Source organism: Terrapene carolina, unplaced genomic scaffold (genome assembly GCF_002925995.2).
Source record: "Terrapene carolina triunguis isolate 2854851 unplaced genomic scaffold, T_m_triunguis-2.0 Scaffold69, whole genome shotgun sequence".
Classification (NCBI taxonomy): Eukaryota; Metazoa; Chordata; order Testudines; family Emydidae; genus Terrapene; species Terrapene triunguis.
Window position 1 is genome coordinate 39,723,189 of NW_020664420.1, and position 16,713 is coordinate 39,739,901.

General features: G+C 46.3%; 1 protein-coding gene across 1 annotated transcript in view; it reads left to right on the forward strand.

The window, feature by feature from the left end:
- ANKRD31 (ankyrin repeat domain 31) overlaps window positions 1–16,713 on the forward strand; it is a 115,310-nt gene that overhangs the window by 26,218 nt on the left and 72,379 nt on the right. The window contains 3 exon segments of the mRNA XM_026649268.1: window positions 1,369–1,554; window positions 4,395–4,537; window positions 14,560–14,704. Coding sequence (XP_026505053.1) covers window positions 1,369–1,554; window positions 4,395–4,537; window positions 14,560–14,704 — 474 coding nt within the window.

Sequence of the window (16,713 nt, forward strand, 5' to 3'; positions counted from 1 at the left end):
AACTGTGGCCAATGGGATCTGCAGGAGCGGTGCCTGCAGAGAGGGGCAGCACGTGGAGCCACGTGCCCCCCTCAGGGGCTGCAGGGGTGCATTGGCCCCTTCCGGGAGTGGTGTGGGGCTGAGGCAGGCAGTGAGCCTGCCTTAGCCCCGCTGTGCCGCCACTGACCAGGAGCCGCCCGAGGTAAGTGCGGCCTGCGGGAGCCCGCACCCCAGCCCTGAGCCCCCTCCTGGAGCCAGCACCCGATATCCCCTCCTGCACCCCAACCCCCTGCCCCAGGCTCAGCCTGGAGCCCCATCCCACACTCCGAACCTCTTGCCCAGAGCCCGCACCCCAGAGCCTCGGAAGGGACGGGGTAGATCCTGGGTTGCACTTAAGTTCAAAAAGTGATCTTGTGTGTATAAAGGTTAGAGACCACTCATGTACATGGACTTTCCTCCATTTCAAAAATATCAAAAGTCTGAAGATTGGAATCTTTAGCCACAACCAGCCAGGCTGCTTGTGCAGCCTGCAGCCACAGAATATGGAGAAGGGTAGCTCTCTACTCCCACATGAGCAAAATTTTAAGCTATTGGATCTGCACAATGCATGAACCATGCTCGTGCCCTTGCCATGCCTCCTGCCTGGCCATAATCCATCCCCATCCTTCTGCCTTCCAGCATAGACAGCAGCCCTGGAACACTTCTCCGCAGCATGAAGGGAGCATGCAGAATTCCCCACTGTTGGTAAAGTGTAGCCTTGTGCCCCAGTACAGTAGAAATGGTTCCACTGCATTTGAATCCTTCCATGGGTGCATAATGGAAAGCAGGATTTGTTCCAAAGTATAATAATAGTGTTTGTTTCTATATTTTGTTTTGTAAACTTAGAAACATACGTAAAACACAAAACATAAAATAATTGCTAATAAATGCCATAGGTTTGGTAAGGAAGAGAAGAGTGACTAGGCAACTAGCTATATATTGACTGCTTTTCTTTCAAGGAACTGTAGCGCAGGATAGCAGATTTGATCAAACTTGTTGAAAATGATTAATACACTTTGTCTAAAATGTAGACAGCCAAGAGTTTAAAAAACCCACTGTTTAAAAGCCATATTCTTTCATTCTGTGCATTGAACCTATTTGATATCAGGAGATTGGTGCAAAGCTTATGGGGTTAAATACAATCTTTAGTAAGTGAGATTGATGTTTACGTATTTTACTGAAGGAGCAACTTTCTGAAATGTCTGTTTCTGGCAGGTTAGTAGTTGGGCAAAAATTCCTGTTGACAAGATTTTTCTTCAGAAAACTTGTATGCTAACTGTAGTGCTGAGGCCAAAACAATAATCAAATATATTTTTTCAGTTTACCAGATCTTTATTTTATGTTTTTCAGCAAAACAAACCTTTGTTAAAAAAATTTCAAATACTGCACCTGTTGCCTCCATTCCTCTTTCAAAAATCTATAGGAAAAATCTTTTTGGTGAGACCTTACTGCATAAAGCTGTTGCTGAAGATGATACAGACCTTGTACGCAAAATTATAAAAGTTGGTGCAAATGTAAATACTCAGGATTATGCTGGTAAGTTTCAATTCCAGTTAAAAGATAAATTTATATCTTTTGTAACAAATATATAAGCATAAGTAATAAATGTTAATGCTACCGGATCACAATCAGAAAGATGTTTTAGAGTTGATCCACCACTTTTTTGAATTCTTATTAGTTTAAGTTCTTGTAAGTTCTCACAAGACAGTAAATGTGTAGACCCATATATGTAATATAGACATTACCTCCAAAACTCCATGTTAATGCACTGATTTTATACCCTTCTGGCATGCACAATCTGTAAAACAGCCCAGAATTTGGCTTGATGGATTCAATCTTGTTCCTTTTGAAGTTAATGAGAGTTTTGCCCTTGACTTAAATGGGAAAAGGATTGTGTCCAATTTAGAGCCCAACCAACACTCTAGATATGTACTGGGGTATCTCCACCTGTGGGGAGATGGTTGAAGGAAAAAGCTACTGTGGTCAACAGAACCTTAGTGTGTTTTGATGCAGGAAGTGATGGAAGGAGGATTGGAAAGCACTCGGGGGTGGATCTTCTATCCTCTCCCTCAGTTCACTGTACTGATTCAATAAGAGGACTGCCATACAGGGAATTCACACAAAGCTATGGTCAGTGCAGCTCAGGGCTTACATACTGCCTTCATCTTTCCCAAATCCTCTTTTCTCCATTGAGTGGAATTGCTGCCTGGGTGGCAGAACCAAGGTGAGTGGGAGTGGGGCCTAGTGGCCCTGCAATGGAATACTCCTGGGGGAATTCTGCGCCACCTCGCATGTGCAGAATTCTTGTCCCCCCACAGATTTCTTTGCTTCCCCGCAGAAAAATGACTTTCTGAGGGGGAAGGAAAGGGAAGCCACAAGAGTGATCATGCGACCCTCCCCAGCAGTATGTTTTGGGTGCCCAGGGCAGCTGGCAGAGAGGTAAATCACTGTGAGGCGGGGGCAGGACTGGGGAAGACCTGGCTGGTGGCTCCTACCCTGTGCCGGGCTCAGCCGCTATTCCGGTTGGGCTGGGGAGGACAAGACTTCCTCTTCCCCTGCACAGCATTCAGAGCTGGGTCAGCCCCAGCCCCAGATTTCTCCCCAGGCTGCAGGAAGCTCTGCAAACTCCCTCCCCGACCCCGCTCCTCAGCTTCAGGGGGAGGGATCCCTGTAGGGGGAGCTGCTCCCCCATCCACCCAATCCCCCATGCATCCAGACCCCCTCATGCTCAGACCCTCCCGCTGAGCCTCACCTCCCCACACACACCCAGAACCTCTCCTGCCAAGTTCCACTCCCCCTGCACTTGTACCACTGCAATGAGTCACCTGGATCCCCACCCCACCGAGCCCCAACCAGCAGCACCTGGATTCCCAACCTCACTGAGCCCCAACCTTGGTCTTGACCTCCCTGCAGAGTCCCATTACTGTTGCACCCAGAACTCCTGTGCATCCAGATCGCATACACACAAATCCCCCACTGAGCTGCCCAACCCCAGATTGCCTCACACAGAACCCTCTCAACCTACACCTGGTTCCCCCCACACTAAGTCCCTCCGCACTTGGATCCTGCCAGGCTGAGTCTGCATGTCCACACCTGGTGCACCTGGCACAGAGGGGCAAGGCCCTGGGGTGTTTCTGGGGCAGGCCTGGTCCTTGCATGGTGTCAGGGTTGGGTGCAGCCTCACCATTGAGTCTGTGTCCCAGGGGGAGCTGCAGAGTGATCTCCCACCTCTTTGCAGCCAGTGGCCTGTGCTCCCCAGTGCCATCCTGGAATTGCCACATTTATCTGACAAATAAAATTTGCAGGATTTTAAAATATTGTGTGCAGAATTTTTCATTTTTTGGTGTATAAATTTTAATTTTTTGGTGCAGAATGCCCTCACGAGTAAATGGAAATATTGTAGAGGCTGATATATGTTTCTGCCCCAACATGTCATTCCTTGTAAGCTGTGTGCATGCATAGGAGGGTGGAGGTGAAAGTGGGACTGGTGGGGCTGGAGCAGCTGCTGTGGCTCATGGGATTGGGCTGGGGAGCAGATAGGAACATCTACCTCCTGCTAAGTCTCAGTAGCTCCCCATGCTCCCAATGCAGAGAACCCAACCAGCCCCCTCAGCCATAGGCGCAGAGTTTCTAATCCGCTTCTTCCCACCTCTGCTCCGCCCCGCCCCTTCCACGCCCAGATCCGCCCCCTCCCCCTCCCCCGAGCGTGCTGTGCCCTTGCTCCTCGCCCCTTCCCCCCCCCAGCGCTGATCGGCGGGGCCTGCTGGTGGGCAGGAAGCACTAGGGGGAGGGGCAGGTGCTGATATCAGGGCTGCCAGTGGGTGTTCAGCACCCACCATTTTTTCCCCGTGGGTGCTCCAGCCCTGGAGCACCCACGGAGTTGGCACCTATGCCCTCAGCCCAGTGGCGTAGCCAGGGTTGCTGCCGAGGAGGAGCAGCAGAGAAAAAAGGCGCCAGTCCTTCGGCGGCATTTCGATCTACCCACGCTGGGAGTTATACATCCCAACTGCTGGTTAGACATACCCAGGGTGTAAAAGTTTCATTCACAGAGAAATTGCCAGTATGCAAAGGTTAAGTTTTCTTTCCTTTTTGAACGAATACATAATCTAACGTCTACATTTGTTATAATGGCATGCAGTTCTTAGGTAAGTGCAGATTTTGGCAGTTAGGATCTCTCATCTACATCACTTTTGAACCATATAAAAATTTGTCACATGGTCAACTTATTCTTAAAATATTGCAATTTCTAATAAATTTAGACTATCTTAAAAATTAAAACTTTATCAAATAGTCTGCAAAATTGATAAAAATTGGTGTCAAGAATATTATTCAAATAGGAATTGTAAGATTTAGCTGACAATTTTCCTCTGTCATAGGTTGGACTCCACTACATGAAGCCAGTGTGGCAGGTTTTTATAAGACAGCAAATGAGCTTTTGAAAGCAGGAGCTAATGTTAACTGTAAAGGAAGTGAACAAGTAACACCAATACAGGATGCAGTTAAAGAGGGCCATTATGCGGTACGATTTCTATATTTGGGCACAAACTACATTTTACATATAAAAAATTCCTGTGATTGGGTCAGGGAGGTCACATAGCATTTCAGTTTCATTACATGTGCTGCTAATTATTTAGAATTTAGGGTTACATTTTAAGATTTCAAGGTATTTGGAATTCTTGCTGCCCAACTTCAGATAAAATCATGAGCAACACTTTACAGATTTGTTCTTTAGTGTGTGATAGCAGAAATTAGCTGCATTTTTCTAACTGTTTTTTGGGATATTTTACTAAATAGAATACTAAAATAGCACAGAAAAGGTAATCTAAATTGATAATGCTACAAGTCTCATGCTTCAGGTTGTCTGAGGACATCAAAACACATTATTGCACAATTGAATATGGTTTTTGTACTGCCTTTTGAAGTATGAGACTGCTGTTGGAGACAAAATATTGGACTGAAAGTAGATCAGCGTTTTGATCTGGACTGACACCAATATTTTTTCTATTTTTTTCCCCGTGTGCATAACAAATGGCTTCTAGAGCTCAAGTTTAAAACGTATGGATGCAGTTTCTCCTGCTATATTATCTCCTCCACTTACTCTGCCCTTTCCCTTATTCTTGCTACCTCTTTGGTCACTCATAATCTTTATTTCCTTCCTCTCCATTGACTAAGAACTATTTCCATATTAGTAACTGTACACGTGCCTATGCTTGCGGTTGTGTCATAACTCACACCTGAACCCCAAATCATGTGTCTGAAGGAGTGTAGAGAGTGAGCAAGCTAGTGTGCCTGAGGGGTGTGGGTAAGGGCCATGTACCAGGACTCAAGTTTCAATAGTCCTCCACTCCCATTCTGACAATGCATTGAATCCTTTTCTTCCTGACCCTCACCCACTCTATAAAGGTTCCTGTCCCACCGTTTTCAGTGGTAGTAGCGTGCTGCAGTGACCAGCTTTCCGTTGAACTCATACAGATCAACACAGGTGAAAATGCATCCTGCTCTGAGAGCAGCCACTTGGCCCACTGAGCACACTTAGGTGCTTTTCAATGTGTGGTCAGAGTGCACTGTCTTCCATGACTTCAGCCAGAGCGGCAGGAACATACACCTGTACCGGGAAATTTCATGGAGGCTGGAGCAGGCAGGCATTGAGCGGACTCCAGCCCAGTGCCGGGAACACGTGAACCAGTTGAGGCTCCCATACAGGAGCACAAAAGACTCAAACTGTCTCTCTGGGACGACTTCTTGGACATGCCCCTTCTATGAGGAGCTTGACCAGGTGCTGTCAAGGGCTCCCGGTACAGAACCTGAAGTGGTTCATGATCCCATCCTCAACCTCACCAGCCTCATTGTCCAATCGGATGCTGATGAGGGCTAGAGTGATGAGGCATCACAGACCATGGAGGGTGCCCCAGAAGACCTGGAGGATGAAGAGCATGTGATTCTGCACCTCTCTCTGGTGGAGCCTGTTGAGGAAGCCATCTACCCCGATGAACCCAAGGAGGATCCCGAGTCACGGCAGGAACCAAAACCTAAGGCTGGTAAGTTACAATGGACCTTCCCTGCCAATAACCCCTCTTCATCTTGTGCTAAATTTGAAATACTGTGCACTGACTATTCCCCTCTGGATAATATGCCATGCATTGCTATGTGTCTGTGAGTTTGAACTGCAGTGCTGAAAGCCATGGAATTGTCATGCCCCCTCTCCCTACCAAACTCCTCCAACTCTCCCCTGCTCCAGCCAGCCCCTGCTACCCCTCCCCGCCACAGTCCCCAAGCAAGACATAGTTATAAATCAATGATTTTATTGATTTCTAACGAACCTGTATTATGCATTTGGATAAAGCTATTTCTTAAAAACAGATTATTCAGGAAAAATCATTGCCCCTGTGTTTGTGTATTTCTTGGCCAGCAGTCAGACAGCAAAGGTTCTGGGGCTGCACAGACCATGGGAAGGAAGGGGTCAGGTTAGAAAAATCCCAGTTGGGGATGGGACAGTTGTAGAAAGCTTATAGTAGGTTGTCTAAAGTTAGTAACAGCTATCTTTTGTCTTTTAAAGATTACACAGTTTCAGTGCTTCTCCCACCTGCCTGAGCTTACCATCACCTTGCAAGTGGCAGCTATGTGGAATGGGGTGGGTGGATGGAGGGGATGTTAGGTCTGGGAATGGGGAGGGAGCAGAACTCAGTTCTAAAACACTTTGGTTCTCTGAGGAAATGTTAGTCACAGCAGTCTTTTCTCCCTTGGAAGATTACAAAATTGTTACTGTCCCTGTCCCTGGTGTGTTGCCTCTCCCCGCACTGAGCTATGCTGCACAAGCATATTTCAGCAAGTTTCCAGGGTAGCAGAAACTCTAGCTGGGTCTTGAGGTTTTATAGCTGTGCAACTCTGCTTGATCCACCTTCATAGCTGACCAACCCCCTTCATTTAGCAATATGTAGAGGAGTGACCATTAGCAGAAACATCTCTCTGGCATAGATTGCAGATTTCCTCCACGGGACAGAGAGCCACTTCTCTTTTCCATTCTGGTATCTTGGAAACAGCTATGTTCTCCAAATGTTAGCCAGCCTTTAAAAAAGGAATTGCAAACTGGTAACTTAGCACCCTGGAAGGAACTGCCACTCTCTCTTCCCCCTGCCCACTACCTTGAGACACTATGAACATTTACATTTTTAAAAAATATTAGTACAGTTTATTTACCATTAGTAGCCTGTGCTCCTTCCTCATGGGCTGCAAAAGTTGCCTAAGAACCAAGGATCGTTTAAAAGTCACATTCATGGAATGCTGAAAAGTATCAATATTGTGGCCTTCTACAGTAAAGTTATGTTATGTGGGGGGATTTCTGAGCTTTTTCCCAAGGGCAAAAATTGTAATTCTACCCTTCTCTTTCAGTTGGTAGGACCTTCAGTTCCTGGGAGTGAAACCTCCACAAAGAGGGCTGGAGCAATGCCCCAGAGATAGACAGAGAAGAACCCAGGAAGAGCTGCATATAGGCATGGGCAGGGGAAACCAGGAACCATTTCAATTCCTCTGGGCGTGGAAGGATTGGGCACTTCATCAGGAAGAGAGGCTGATGTACTGGTTCATGGAGTAGGAAGCACAGCACAGAGAATGGGAGCATTCCCCCATTGGACTTGTGGCTGAATGAGTTTGAGGTCAACCTGCTGCCGAGGCTACTGAACCGGTCCATGAACCGCTACCTCCATTTCTTCCTCCAGCTGCCAAGCAGGATGCTGCTGAGCCAGAGGATCTTGTTTCAAGAATCCCCTCTAAGTGACTGGGAGAAGAACAAAGCCTGCAGGACTCCTCGGGCCTTACCCACCACTAGCACCCAAAACCCCTCACAGGGAACCCCGCTGAGTGACCAGGACGGGAATGATGAGTCTGCAGGAGTTCCAGAACCCCACCAAGTGCCCATCCCCCAAGTCCCTTACAAGAGACATTCCCGTTTTTCTCCAAAAGTCACTTTCTCCTGTCGTTCCTTCTTGTCAGGAGGTGGTCAAGGAGACAGATACAGAGTCAGTAATATATGGCTGGTGTTCCCACTTGCATTCCCTTTATTTTTTAAAGATTTGGTTTTGACCCTTCCTTTTAAAAATTATTTCAATTACCCATTCTATGTAATACTTTTAATAAATATTATCGTTTCCTAGACTTGTGTGTGACCCCTCCTTCCTAAGTTTGGTGAGCTGCAGATGATTTCAGATTCAGAATTGGGCCCCACAATTCACAGCACATGAAATTGAATGGGATATAATTATTTGATGCCATGATACTGCGAATACTTTTCTGTCTGTCCCCCACCAAACCCTCCCTCCTGAGGCTCAGAAATATACTAAGTCCCAAGGATACATGGGAGGGATGGGAAAGTGCAGTTAGTATTGTGTTCTTACAGAAAGTGCTACTAGTTTTCAACGCAATGGAAGTCGGAAACACAGAAAATGGGTAGATCAACAGCTGTATGGATTAGTTCACATGCAGAAAATTGAAACAGTACCAGTAGCAACACATGCAATGACACCATCTGCCACTACCCTGTGCATAAATGCCCCCCAGTTCCCACTGAAAGCTTAACCAGCTTCAATGGTAATAGGGATTAGTGCTCTGTAACAGCCCCTAAATGCAGTTAGGACTGCTGACAATGAACGGTCAAAAAACAAAATGACTGCATACCATGCAGAATGGCTGAATACTCACCTCTGCTCCAGGAAATCTTCATAAGGTTGGTAAGAGAGATTGAGTGCTCCCAATAACAGGTTTATAAACAAGTGTGAATAGTGAAGACAAAATCATTGCACAAAGACCACATTACAACTTGGCTGCCACCCTCCACAGCACAGACTCAACCCTAAGGTGTTAACAGGGCATCTCCACTGGGTTATAATTGTCTTTAATGTGTGCAATGTCACAGGAATGAACAGTAAATGATCTTTGGCTACAGGGAAACGAAACCCTCACAAGCTATGTAGCCCCACAAATAGGCACCAGTGTTCCCTTATATGCATTCCCAGCAGCTGTATAAGGTGGGAAGGTATCCCTCAGCACCGGCAGATGTCACCCTCTGCTTCTCTGCTGTGGCAAGATGTGTGCATGTATGGTGTTCATAATTTCCCTTGCCCGCTGGGAACCAGGACCAATGTGCACGTGGGTGGGATCCGGTTTTCTATAAAAGTTTGCAAATCAGACTTGTGAGCCCACTTGAATGGAAACGCTCCTCTTTTACCCTCACAAATGTCATGGAGTGTGCAGCAGGGGATGAGTATATGAATGGCCATTTTGCCACTGACATCCAGATAGGTGTGTAGGCAGCGCCAATGAGCTTCCAGCCTAGCAAACACACACACACCATAACCATTCTGCAGAGCTTGTAATTGAATTCCCCTTTTCCAGTGTCATTGGAGTTGGGGAATGGCTTCATGAGACAAGTTAGGAGTGGGTATGCAGGGTCCCCCAAGATAACAGTTGGCACAGACACAGTGTACAGAACCATCATTTCTGGGGAATAAAGTCCTCCTCCCTTCAAGTACAATCCTGATCACCTCAGCACTCTGGCGTCATGACCCTTTCTAGTATTTCCCACGTTTGTAGTTATGAATCTACTTTTAATAATAAATGGAGATATACCTATCTCATAGAGCTGGAAGGGACCTTGAAAGGTCATGGAGTCCAGTCCCCTGCCTTCACTAGCAGGACCAATTTTTTGCCCCAGATCCCTAAATGGCCCCCTCAAGGATTGAGCTCACAACCCTAGGCTTAGCAGGCTAATGCTCAGGCCAATGCTCAAACCACTGAGCTATCCCTCTCCCCCTAATCTGTGTCTGTTGACCACTAAGCCTTGCAGAAAACGTGGTTCACATATGCATTTGTCCCTTTTGGGGGGCAAAGTATTGGGATGAGGATGCCATTGATGGCCCCTGCATAGTTTGGAAGCTCCATCCTCTGAAATCCAGCTATTATTTCTGGAACTTTTCTTATGGCACCCACCTGTGAGTAGATCACAGTGTTAACTGCCTCACAAACCTGCACAACTGTAACCCCAACAATGGACTTTCCAACCCCAAAGTGACATGCAGCAGATCTGGTGGTGCCAGCTTCCACAGGGCAACAGCAACCTGCTTCTGAACTGGTATGGCTTCCCTGAATTGAGTGTTCTGGTGCCGGAGGTTTGATGCAAGTTCCTCACATGGCTCTATGAAGGTCTGTTTTCTCATTTGGAAGTTCTGAAGCCACTGCTGGTCATTCCAGGTTTCCAAAATGATGTGATCCCAGCACACCATGCCGGTTCTCAGGCACCAGAAGTGATGGTCCACCCAAGGACATACCTTGGCAACACTGGCATTCACCATATCAGTACCATGTGAGCTGAATGAATTGTTATTGACCCTCATGGTCAGCTGACTTCAGTGTATTAGAATGTTCTGCCCAAATTCCATCCGACATCTCACCAGTCGCCTACTCCACTGCATAACCATTTGTCCCACAGTAAGGGCAGGTCCACACTGGGGCGGGGGATCGATCTAGGAAACGCAACTTCAGCTACGAGAATAGCGTAGCTGAAGTCGACGTTTCCTAGATCGAACTAAATTTACTTACTTTGGGTCCACGCGGCGCAGGCAGGCTCCCCCGTCGACAGCGCTTCCTCCTCTCGGCAAGCAGGAGTTCCGCAGTCGACGGGGGAGCGCTTCTGGGATCGATCTGTTGCGTCCAGATGAGACGCGATAAATCGATCCCAGAAGATCGATCTCTACCCGCCGAATCAGGCGGGTAGTGTGGACCAGCCCTAAGAAACAGGAACAGAATCAGATCGTTATCTCATTGCTAAATGTCTTCCACCTACTTTTTCAGGGAATAACAGTGAGGGGCGATGTGATTAGGAACTGCCATCAGCAAATGTGTGAAGGCATGGGATAGTACCCACAACACACAGCAAAGCAGTTCCTAGAGTGTTTCCCTCTGCTGCACAGAATCCTGGATACAGCCCCTGAAATAGTAGCACTAATCTTATGTAACAACAGAGGCAGTATGGACATATATATATGTGTTACATTTCGTTATACTTGTGTCCAGCACAGCATATGCAGGCACTTGGGGCAGGTTTGGGGAGCATGTATGAGCCTGTACACAGTCCAATGTTCAAGTATGCAAGCCAATGTAGACAGAGCATCATTTTCCTTCCTCACTCGTTCCATACTTGACATTCATGATTGTCTCTTCTCCACCACTCACTTTCTCCCTTTCATTTCCTCTCTCTCTCTCTCTCTCTCTCTCTCACACACACACACACACACACACACACACACACACACAGAGAGAGAGAGGAAAGGACAGGCAAAAAGAAGAGAGGAGGAAGTGAGAGAGACAGAGAAATGAAGAAATTTATCAGCAAGGGCTAGAGAGAGGAAGGGGGAGCACAGTGGAACTTCCCCCCCCACTAGTGCCTGCTAGCAGGGTGTCCAGCTGTGCAAGCATTTAGCCTAGAGGGAAACAATTAATTACACCCAGGGAAATACTACTCTCTAATCACCGGTCTGAATTATTTTCTGCTCACTTTGCACTAAAGCATTATGTTAACAGGGTGTGAGTCATTTAAGTTTTAATTACTTTATTGCCACATTTTCATAAATGTGTGTGTAGTTTGTGTGTAAATTCTACAGCTGTGCATGCAAATTAGTTGCGTGCACTTTTGCATGCACAATTATGAAAACTGGCCCTTCTTGTTATAATACACTGAAGAGAAATCTACTCCTATGGTCTTAAGCAGTAAGTCAACTGAATAGTCAATGTTAGAGTGGATTTATTGGGCTCTGTTATTATCTATGCTCTAGTTTCATAACACATTTCTGGATTCTGACCTCTCTTCCAGTCTGGCATTAGTGGGCTTTGCCTCTCTGTCTGAACATACAGAACATAGACAGTTCAGATTTGCGCAGGAGCTCTGGGACTAAGGGCATGTCTATACTACAATTTTACGCAGAGTTGGCTCCAGCTTTTTTGCCGCCCCAAGCGGCGAAGGAAAAAACAACAACAACAAACCCTGATTGAGCTGCCGCTGAAGACCTGGATCTGCCGCCCCAATCACGGACTGACTGCCGCCCCTTTCTATTGGCCGCCCCAGGCACCTGCTTCCTTTGCTGGTGCCTGGAGCCAGCCCTGATCTTACGTCAACCTATGTTAGGTCGACAAACAGCCACCACAGTAATTACTCCTTCTGTCAGTGGTGCGTGTCCTCACCACGAGCGCTTCCACTGACTGAAGAGGAGCAGTGTCGGGGGCTGAGAGCCAGGGCTTTCAGCTCCACGCAGGTCCTCGCCCCTCTGGGAGCCCAGTTGCCCCACAGGCTTCTTGCCTATCTGCTTCCAGCCAGGAGCAGGGGGAAAGCCAGCAAGGACTTCTTGCCTCCGGCAGGGAGATCCCTGCCTGGAGTCCAGCTGCCATGTTCCTGGTGGGGAGCTGGGACCTCAGTGGCATGGTTCCTAGTGGGGAGTGGAGACCTGGCAGCAGCCTGGCTGGGGAGCTGGGAGCCATCTTTCTTGTCACTTTCACAGCTCACAGCTCACAACATAAGCCTTACGCCTCTCATGGAGGTGGAGTTACTATGTCGGTGTAGTAGGGCATTTACCTTGGCGGGAGCAACGCTGTAGTGTAGACACTGACATAGTTAGGTTGACATAAGCTGCCTTATGTCGACCTAACTCTGTAGTGTAGACCAAGTCTAAGCCATACTTCTTCCACCACCTGCCAGAACATCTGTCTCCAGCACTGCCCAGAGAGTGATTCATTGCTCCTGCCTAACCCTTATTCATCTCAGGATTTGTAGCTTTTTTGGTGGGCAGTAGCAAGTTCTGTCTCTAAAATCTTCTCCAGCTCTCCAAATCCAGAAGAAAATTGACCTGCTTTCTCAAGGTCAGTCACTGATCCCATAATTAGGGTGTTCATCTGGGACCTGTGAAACACAGGTTCAATTTTCTGCCCTTCCACAAGCTTCCTGTGTGATCTCGGGTAGTCATTTAGTCTCTCTTTGCCTCAGTTTCCTATCTGTAAAATGAGGATACTTCCCTACCCCGCAAGAATGTGGTGAGGAAGAATATAGTAAAGATTGTGAGGTCCTTGGATAATACAGTAATGAGAATGGTATAAGTACATTATGTGGTTAGACGTCCCAACTAACACTGGGTAAGTAAGGCTGTGTCTGCACTACGCACCTTTTAGCGACTCAGCTGTGCCACTACAGCCGTGCTGCTAAAAGGTGCACAATGTAGCCGCTGTTTGTCGGCAGGAGAGCGCTCTCCTGCTGACAAAAAACTTCCACCCCCAATGAGCCGGGTTAGTGTTGTCGGCAGGAGAGCGCTCCTGCCAGCAAAGCGCTGTTCACACCAGTGCTTGTCGTCAGCAAAACGTTTGTCTTTTGGGGTGGTTTTTTTTAACACCTCTGAGCGACAAAAGTTTTGTCTTTCACTTGCCAGTGTAGACAAAGCCTAAGAATTCTCAGTGTTTCTGGCTGAGTGAGGGTCTGCAGGTTGACAGCACCTTTGGCAGCATTCCCCTAATGTGTGGCTTTAGAGAGGGTTTCACTACGGATTGAGTGCTTCTTTAACTTAATTCTCCTTCACCATTAGGTGAACAGGGGAGGCAGAGAACGAACTGGGTCAGTGACAGAATTACCTGCAAACTGTGAATTTAGGAAGTGCTCTCCTAGGGTATGTCTACACCCAGCCGCTAGTTCGGCGGCTGGCAATTGAAGTTCTGGGTTCGACTTATCGCGTCTTGTCTGGACGCGATAAGTCGAACCAGGAAGTGCTCGCCGTCAACTGCGGTACTCCAGCTAGACGAGAGGAGTACCGCGGAGTCGACGGGGGAGCCTGCCTGCCGCGTGTGGACCGAGGTAAGTTCGAACTAAGGTACTTCGAACTTCAGCTACGTTATTCACGTAGCTGAAGTTGCGTATCTTAGTTCGATTTGGGGGTTTAGTGTAGACCAAGCCCTAGTGACTAGAAGAGGGTGTGACCTAGTCCAAGAACTAAACTGCCTCTTGGATATGCAGAGAGAGAGAAACAAAACCCCAATAGTGCTGAAGTGAGGGAGGGAGGAGTAAGTCCCAGAAAGGAAATCATTAAGTTACAAATTTTCTAATACTTAAAAATAATTGTTCTACACACACTTATTGGATAATGAGTAAAATTGGACAGAATTACTATGGCCTTATTCATGACATCAACCTTTTAAAAATAATTTAAGAAATCACCGTGTTAACAAGACACTCTATTATTGGACCTTGATTTTAGAAAGTCAGCTGGTTATTCACTGAAGCAAACTTTCAAAAATGAAAAAAATAAATGGAAGGCTTTGGAACAAACTTGTATTTAGAGGAATGTTTGGGGTACAATAACTGGTCTTGGTAAATCCCATTACTGGGAATTTTAAAACTCTAGTGGTATTTTAACACTAGCGGCAGGTATTTCTCTGTACACCACAGAGAAGCATATATGAGGAGAGAGGAGAAATAAAATATTAGAAGAAAAAATATCTGAAAAGTTTTACCTCTAGGTGGCAGAGTTACTGCTTCGGTATGGAGCTGATCCGTTATTCAAAAATGAGACGGGGAAGTGTGCCTTTGATGAAGCTACTGACCAGCGTATGAAGAAACTGCTTGAAAGTTATATAACTAAAGCTAGAAGAGGTTCAACATCAGGTAGGAATGAGCTATTCTGGCATATTCATTACTATTAGATAGAGAACAACAGAAATCCCATTGTCACATTCCCTTACTTATAGCCAACACTTCTATGGACTTCACTCACTTGATATACTAGCACAGTGGTTCTCAACCTTTCCAGACTACTGCACCCCTTTTAGGAGTGTGATTTGTCTTGTGTACCCCCAAGTTTCATCTCAATTAAAAACTACTTGCTTACAAAATCAGACATAAAAATACAAAAGTGTCACACCACATTATTACCAAAAAATTGCTTACTTTCTCATTTTTACCATATAATTATAAAATAAATCAGTTGGAATATAAATATTGTACTTACATTTCAGTGTATAGTATATAGATCAGTATAAACAAGTCATTGTATGAAATTTTAGTTTGTACTGACATTGCTAGTGCGTTTTATGTCACCTGTTGTAAAACTAGGCAAATATCTAGATGAGTTGATGTACCCTCTGGAAGACCTCTGGGTATCCCTGGTTGAGAACGACTGTACTAGCGGACTTGGAGCAGAGTCTTCTTGTTGGTTGTCTTCATTAACATGCATGCATGAGATGAAATAAAATGATAAGGTGATAAACTCTGAGCACGTCTTAGTTGTGTATCATTTGTGTATATTTGAATAGTATATAGACTAAACATTTTATTAAAGCTAATGTTAAAAAAATTATAAAATGCATAGGTTGAGAAAAGAGTGTCTGTACATCTGGGTATAGTGTTTAGATTATCCACAAATACAATGTTTGTTTTTAAAGTCATAAGATACATATAGAGCATAATCAGCAATAACCCCAATTTAGGTGAATTAATTTAATAACACAGTTTAGATATTTATCATCCATTCATTCGGATACATTACTCATGAAAAAAGTTATACAGAGAGTTGGTGGCGGAAAGCAAAATATATCAATGAATGAAGCTTGTCCCTCGTAATTGAGAAGTTAGGATAGGTTGCCCGTTTAGAGAAAAAAACAGTTCATCAGGAAAGTATTTGAGTTACTTTCCCGACTGCACTTCTCATCGGCACTCCAGTTCATCCCTCCTGGTATTGTCGATGTCTGGTGATGTGTTCTATGTAGATGTCCCTCAACCACCAGACGGTGTCCGACACCATAAGTTGCCGCATCAGCCAAGCGTAGTGTTAACTGACTCCACATTCTCTCAGCACTCACTTGTTACCAGGGTCCCATTCGCCCAGGGCTCCGACGATCAGCGTGTGAGTTTGGACCTCATAGCCCCTAGCTCTCAGGGTGTCAGCCAGAGGGGTGTATTTCTCCAGCTTTTGAGATCGGGTGTCGTGGAAAGCCGGGATCCTGTTTTCGAAGGGCACTGTGACATCCACCATGATGATCTTCTTCCTGTCCTCATTGGTGATGACGATGTCTGGTCGCATTTGGCTGTCGGTTCCGGGGATGGCGGAGTTCGCGGCTACCTTCCCCACAGGTAGAGTCATAGAATCATAGAATATTAGGGATGGAAGAGACCTCAGGAGGTCATCTAGTCCAATCCCCTGCTCAAAGCAGGACCAACATCAACTAAATCATCCCAGCCAAGGTTTTGTCAAGCTGGGCCTTAAAAATCTCTAAGGATGGAGATTCCACCACCTCCCTAGGAACCCATTCCAGTGCTTCACCACACTCCTAGTGAAATAGTGTTTCCTAATATCCAACCTAGACCTCCCCCATTGCAACTTGAGACCATTGGTTCTTCTTCTATCATCTACCACCACTGAGAGCAGCCTAGCTCCATCCTCTTTGGAACCCCCTTCAGGTAGTTGAAGGCTGCTATCAAGTCCCCACTCCTTCTTCTCTTCTGCAGACTAAATAAGCCCAGTTCCCTCAGCCTCTCCTCATAAGTCATGTGCCCCAGCCCCCTAATCATTTTCATTGCCCTCCACTGGACTCTCTCCAATTCGTCCACATCCCTTCTGTAATGGGGGGACCAAAACTGGACGCAATACTCCAGGTGTGGCCTCACCCAGTGCCGAA